This window comes from Vicugna pacos, chromosome 22 (genome assembly GCF_048564905.1).
Source record: "Vicugna pacos chromosome 22, VicPac4, whole genome shotgun sequence".
Classification (NCBI taxonomy): domain Eukaryota; kingdom Metazoa; phylum Chordata; class Mammalia; order Artiodactyla; family Camelidae; genus Vicugna; species Vicugna pacos.
Genome location: NC_133008.1, coordinates 23,400,004 through 23,407,441, shown reverse-complemented (window position 1 = coordinate 23,407,441; position 7,438 = coordinate 23,400,004). Strand labels below are relative to the sequence as shown.

General features: G+C 40.2%; 1 protein-coding gene across 4 annotated transcripts in view; it reads right to left on the bottom strand.

The window, feature by feature from the left end:
- Positions 1-175: 175 nt before the first annotated feature.
- The window catches only part of AKAP8L (A-kinase anchoring protein 8 like), a 28,720-nt gene continuing 21,457 nt past the window's right edge, over positions 176-7,438 (bottom strand). For all 4 annotated transcript variants that reach the window (XM_072947490.1, XM_072947492.1, XM_072947491.1 and 1 more), the window contains 2 exons: positions 666-761; positions 176-563 (listed from right to left, as the gene is read on the bottom strand). In XM_072947490.1, coding sequence (XP_072803591.1) covers positions 249-563; positions 666-761 — 411 coding nt within the window. In that variant the 3' untranslated portion in view covers positions 176-248. The remainder of the gene's footprint in view (positions 564-665; positions 762-7,438) is intronic.

The following is a 7,438-nucleotide window of genomic DNA, read 5'->3' as shown; positions in this document are numbered from 1 at the left end:
TTGGGAGTTTTGGGCCCTACCGCAGAGCCTCACTGTACGCAGGCGTATCCCTTCTCCTCCCAGCCTCCAGTACGCAAGCGCAACGCGCTCTGCCTGGGTCCCGCCCGCAGGCACATACAGCCCAGCAGCAATACCTGCCCACGCCGACCGAGCAGCACAAATGAGGAAGAGGAGGTGGGATGGTAGTAACTTTATTAGGCTCGGCTTCCAGCCTCGGCCACGCGGGCCCCGCCCGCCCCAGGCCCGGGTCACGGGGCGCCCCCTCCGCCCTCCTCGTCGTCGTCGTCGTCAGCCACGTCGAGGCCCGGAATGCCTCGAATCTGGCGCTGCAGCGCCCCGCCCAGCAGGGGCACGGCCTCCTCCTCCTCCTCGGGGGGCGGCGGTGGGGGCGGGGACACAGCCCCGGGGGCTGGCTCTGGGGGCACCGGGGGCTGCGCCGGCGCGCCCTCTGCACCCTTCGCGACCCCTGAGGCTTCCACCAGTGCCCCCTCATCCAGGCCACCGCCCTCGGCTTCCTCCTGTTCCTTCTCTTCCTCGGGGCTGTCGGTGAAAGGGTTCTCACCCTGCGGAGAAAGGTTCAATACTGAAGAAAGGGAAGACCCGCGGGGCCAGGACTGGGCACCGTGGCTGGGGACAGGCCGGCGTACCAGGGGCGTGAGCCTCACCTTTAGGTAGCGCTCCAGCTTCTTGCTGATGAGCTTGTTGTTGAGGATGCTACGAGCCACCATGAGTGAGGACTTCTTAGACTGCTCCATCATGAGCTGCGGGCAAGGCAGGCAGGGCTGGAGAGGCTGCTCTGAGCACCCAAAAGCGCCCCCCTCCCCGTGTCAGATTGGCAGAGCCCACCTCCTCAGCACAGCCAACGACTCCAACCAGACTGCATAGGTCTTACATGCACCCTTGTGTACAAGCACGGAGCCACGACCTGATTTGATCTTTGCTCCAATTCTCCATCTTTCCACACCATACTTACTGTATGTAACTGATAAAAGACATACATGTCTTTACAGCTGTACTGCAGACATCTGATTTGCTTACATAAACGTTGTAAGCAGTGAACAAATTAAACCTACTAAAGACCAAACAGGCAATCTAGAACAAGGGGTCAACAGCCCTTATATGCAAAGAACTGTTTAGGATAAACAAGGAGGATATAAAAGCAGGAATACGAATGTCAAACAGTGTATTTAAGCAATATACAGCCTTTTAATCCATAGGATTCCCAGGATGAAGAATTATACCCCTAACAGTAAAGGTTGAAAAGAGGTATTTCTGCTCTGTTGGTGAGAGGCTCAACTGTTCATTTTCTGAAAATCAGTTTGACAGAATGTCTCAAAAGTAAACATTTCTCAGTAATTCCTTCCCAGAATCTGGCCTAAGTTTAGAATTGGAAACATGCACGCACACTGGTTGCAGTAGTGAAAACTGGAAAGAACTAAATGTTCTGCAGTGGAGAAGCGGTTAAATAAATCAGACGTTCAGAAGAACACCATGCAGTCCTTAAAACAGGGCTCATCTCTCCCCTGGCATAGTGAGAAAGAGGTGTGATGGGACACTGTGTAGCATGCCAGAACCCTTTTTCTCTGGGAGGACTTATACTAAAATGCTAGGTGTTTTCATGGTAGTGAAAGGAAGGGCAATTCTTACTTTCACTGTTATAAAAGTAAGGCAAGTATAAAGCTATAAGCAAGAAAAAAAAAAAAACTGATGGGGGGGGGTGGGAAAACTCACCACCAGCACTGCTACTCAACCCTAGCCAACTCTTTACATCACATTTCATACAGTCATCTCACTGTTTCTACTCCCTTTCCCCTCCCTTCACCCTTTTTTTTTCCTTTACATATTTTTCTCTATTACTTGGGAAAAATATTAATAGACCTCATGCATGCTCGAAATGAAACAAGTTAAAGATGCACAAATTAGGATACTACTACAGACCAGTTCCTCTGTGACTTTCTCACTAGTCAACACCTCCTCCTCCCTCTAGGTGCACAGCTGGACACATGAGAACATCTCCAAACTGAGAGACATTTACACTGTTTTCAGATTTTTGCTATGATAACCAAATCCCACCAGAGTAAACTTACAATACTTCCATGCTGGTACTTTTAATTCTACCAAACAGGTTCCCCAAAGTGATAGTGTCTGAGCACTCTGCAAAAAAGCCACAAGTTGTGCTTCTTCCACCTGTACTAAAAGAGTGCACTTGTCTTTTCCCTCCCATCAGCATTAGATGTTAGCACTGTTGGGTATTTTCACTGTAGGATGAAAGTGAAAAGAATGTATGCTGCCTCCCATGGCACTCCCCTGCCCACCAGCAAGTGCTCTGACATGCACATTGGGCCACCTGCCCAGCGTTTCTATGAAGTCATCTCTGCTGTGGTTTCTGGGTTTCCCAGCTTGCTTAGGAAGGCTTCCTTTAATGTCAATGTAAACAAATAATGTTCTATCTGGGTTGTTTTTTTTTTTCCCACACTTAAGATTTTGAGAATTTAATACGTGGTATGAGATAGGAGTCCAACTTTCCTTTCCAGAAAAAGATAAACCATTGTCTCCCTCATTGAACTGACACAGACGTCTACAATCCCTTACCTACAAATCTTTTTCTTCAAAAGGAAAAACTTTACCCCCTAAAATTCATTTGGTGGCAAAGTATGAGCTGACATTATATTTTTATACCATTTTAATTTATCCCACTTAAGCAAGTTACTTGAAGAATTACTGATGACTCAACTATAAGGCACTTTCCCAGATCTTGATGGGGATGTTAGTGATCATACCATGCAGCTGTTCTGAAATCCAAATATTAATTCAAAAACATCTGGTCCTAGGGTTTCAGATAAGGGACCTGCACTGACTTCAATATTGAGTTCCAAAATATATTGGGATCTTTCATTAGATTCTATTCTGGTTCCACAGTTTTATTACTGTACCAATATCACTTATGTTATTACAGAGCCACTACAATTGAAAACAAATCTGTTAAAGCAAGTCCCTGAATTCACTGACCTTTGTATAATTTTTCTGGCTATTAGACTTAACCCTACAAATAAAACTTTAATTTCAGCCAGTCCTCCTCTCCAGATTTTGACTGGAATTGCACAGTCCATGTTAATATGGGGGGAAATGGTCTTCATTTTGTTTTGCTATTAAATCTCCCATTTAAGAACACAGTATTTCCTCTACTTCAGGATGACACCTGCACCCCAATGTTCATAGCAACACTATTTACAACAGCCAAAACATGGAAACAGCCTAAATGTCCATCAACAGGTGACTGGATAAAGAAGCTGTGGTATATTTATACAATGGAATACTACTCAGCCATAAAAACCAACAACATAATGCCATTTGCAGCAACATGGATGCTCCTGGAGAATGTCATTCTAAGTGAAGTAAGCCAGAAAGAGAAAGAAAAATACCATGTGAGATCGCTCATATGTGGAATCTAAAAAACAAAAACAAAAACAAACAAACAAAAACAAAGCATAAATACAGGACAGAAATAGACTCATGGACAGAGAATACAGACTTGTGGTTTACCAGGGGGGTGGAGGGTGGGAAGGGATAGACTGGGATTTCAAAATTGTAGAATAGATAAACAAGATTACACTGTATAGCACAGGGAAATATACACAAAATGTTATGATAACTCACAGAGAAAAAAATGTGACAATGAGTGTGTATATGTCCATGAATGACTGAAAAATTGTGCTGAACACTGGAATTTGACACAACATTGTAAAATGATTATAAATCAATAAAAAATGTTAAAAAAAGAAAAAAAAGGAAAAAAAACCCACAGTATTTCCCCCCATTCACTGAAGTCTTTATTCATATCCTTGAAGTTTAAGATCCCATACCTTTCTTCTTAAAACTACATTCCTAGTTATTCCACACATTTTGTGGTTACTGTGAATACATTTTCCCCCATTTATGTTTCTAACTGGTTATTATTACTAGAATGGAGAAAAACTACTACTTTTGGTATATCATCTTGAATCCTACCCTCTTACCAAATTCTATTAATTCTAAGAATATTTACTGGAATCATTCAGCTTTCCTAAGAATATAATCTCAGTATTTGTATCTAAACAGTTTTATTTTCATTTCATTTCCGGTAATTTATAATGATAATGTTGCTAATTTCTGAGCCATCCTTGTATTCCAGAAACAAATTTTACTTATAGTGTATTGCACATTTACAAATATTTTACTTAGCACTTTCATTCTTTAATAAAATAAACTACAGTTTCATTTGGTTATTATCCTTACCAGATCTTTGGAACTAAGGTTAAAAAGGCTTCCTAAAAATTAATTAGAGGACAGACTTCTGGCATGGCAGCCTGAGAAGTGCCATGAACTGGCTCCCTAGTGAAACTGATAAAGACTATAAAAAAAAAAAAAAGCCATTTAAAGTCTCTGAAAATGATCCTAAAGAACATACAGCTTAGTGAAGAAAATCTACTCTAGACGTGCTGTCAAGAGCACAGGCCTCCCTCTCCACCCAGCTCATCACAGTTGAGGGACACACCTTCCCAGGAGAGGGAGGGTGTCAACATTTCTCATCCTGCCCCTAACTACCTGCTGCTGAGGCTAAGTTCTGGGCAAGTTCAGCTGAGAGGTGGGGGCTATCTTCTGTCTAGTCCCACTCATGGAATGGGGGCTTGACCTTCAGCATGGCATGCTGAGAACACCGGGTTTTACACTGCCCTAGCCCTGGCTTGTTCATAAAGCAGAGTTCCACGCCCAGAGAGGAAAACCAAACCAAGTCAACCAGAGGCTACAGCTGTTCCCACACCCCATCTCTTCTAAAACTGCAGTCAAAGAGAAGCACTCTTGTCCCCACCTCCAGCTCAGAAGACTAGGCTCAGAGAGGTTGCCCAGGGGGAAAGGCATGTTGTAAAACAAAACAATGAATTCCCAAATCTCTTCCCAAAGGAACTTAGTTCATTTTCCAAAGTGTGGGGAAGTTCAAGACTAAGGGATCTCTCAAACATTGGAGGATATAGAGAAAAGCAATTACAAGGAGACTGGTAGATTTGACAGCAACACAAATTAAATTAATACAAGGCTATCCAGGTTACCAGAGAAAACCAGTAAAACAGACAAGAAGAGCCTCCCTGGGCTCAGAATAAACCTCAGACAATGACCTCAAAAAACCATCCCTGTAAAGAAGCCTAAATTTGATTGGATTAATGCAATGTAATTGGATTAGAGCAATTTAATTGGATTAGAGCAATTTAATGCCTCTAGGCATTGTTGAAAACAACAGAGCAATCAGCCAACAACTTGTGGAGATTACCAGCTTGGTACAGCATGGGAAAAAGGCAAATAGAGCCCTACGGAAATCACTGTCATCCCAGGGTGGCTGTGCACTGGCCCATGGCTTCCTCTTCCAAGGCACAGAATCAGAAGCTTCACACTGTCGGGATGAAAGAAGCTTCACTATACTAATTTGACTAGTCATTGAACAGATAAGCAAATACAATAACAAGATCTGGAGCAGAAGAGGACTAGTACCAATAGCTGCCACAATATGTTACCTAAAACATATAGTTTCCAACAAAAAATTATGAGGCATGCAAAGGAAGCTCTGATCCACACTCAGGAAAAAAGGCAGGCAACAGAAACTGCCTGTGCCAGTAGCCAAACGTCTGCTAAGATTTCAAAACAGCCATTATAAATACGTTTAAAGAACTAAAAGGAACCATGCTTGAAGAAGTAAAAGGTATAATGACACTGTCTCATCAAATAGGAAATATCAATAAAGGGACAGAAATTATAAAGAAATAAACAAATACAAATCTTGGAGCTGAAAAATACAATTAATTGAAATGAAAAATTCACTTTCACTAGAAGAGCACAATAGTAGATTTGAACTAGCAGAACTGGCAAATCTGTAGATTGGTAGAGACCATACAATCTGAAGGACAGAGTGAAAAATAATGAAGAAAAATGAATAGTTTCAGACAACCCTGGATACCATTATGACCCAACATATCCATAAATGGGAGTACCAGAAGAAAAGAAAAAAGAGAAAGAAAAAATAAATGAAAAAGTAATGGTTGTACAAGGCCCAAATCTGACGAAAAACTAATCTACACATCCAAGAAGCTCAATGAACTCCAAATAAGCACAAAAAGATTCACAAAAATACACATTATAATAAAAATGCTAAGAGCCAAAGAAAAGGGAAGAATCCTGAAAGCAGCAAGAGAAAAATGAATCATCACTTAAAAGGGAACACCAACAACATTAAAGCTGACTTCTCTTCAGAAACGAGGCCAGAAGGCAGTGGGATAAGATACTTAAAATGCTCAAAGAAAAAAACTGTCAACCAAAAGTCCTATGCCAAACAAAGCTATTTTTCAAAAATGAAAGTGAAATAATGACATTCCACAACAAAGAACTGAGAGAATTTGCTGCTAGCAGACCTTACACAAAATATCAAAGGAAGTTCTTCAAGCTAAAAGGAAGTGATCCCGGACAATAATGCAAATCCACATGAAAGAACAATAAAAGTAATTATGCAATTACAAAAGATGCTATAAATGCACATTTCTTTTCCTGTCTTCTCAACTGATTTAAAAAGCAGTTGTATAAAACTATATTTAAATATTTAAAAAATATATATAGTTCTAAATATAAATATATAAAATTGTATTATGTCATCTATAACATAGAGAAATGTAATATATTTGCCAATAACAGCACAAAGGTTGGGGGAATGAAACAGTATTGGGCTAATATGGAAATGACTACAGGCGGTAACTAATGCAAAGGAAGAGTCCAAATGAAGAAAACTGAAAAAGAGCAATAAAAAGGCTACGATAACAAAAGGTAGAAATACGTAAGTGCTCTCCTTTCTTCTGCCACCTTCCTTAAAAGACAAATCATATAAAGTAAGAATTATGTATGTTATATTACATTATTGGGTTTGTAACACATATAAATGTACTACTTTATACAACAAAAACCTCCTATGTAGAGAGGGACATAGGATTAACTTAATCTCACTGAAATGAAGTTATTGTATCTGAAGGAGAATTTGAAAAGTTACTATGTATAAGGTAAAACCTAGAGAAACCACTAAGAAAATACTTCCCAAAAATGTAATGCAAAAAAACCGTTAAAGAAATTAAAATGTTACACTAAAAAAAAAAAACAAAAACAAACCTCATTTAATACAAAAGAAAGCAATAAAGGGGAAATAGAACAGAAGTAAATCTAATAATAGCAATAATAACATTAAATGTGAATGGATTAAATAATCCAATTGAAAGGCAGAGATTATCCAACTGGATAGAAAAGCAAGATTCAATTATATGTTAGTCCACAGGAGACACTCTTTAGATCCAATAGATTCAAAGATAGAAATACACAAAAAGGAAAAGAATGGAAAAAGACATACAAACATCAACCATAAGAAAGCTAA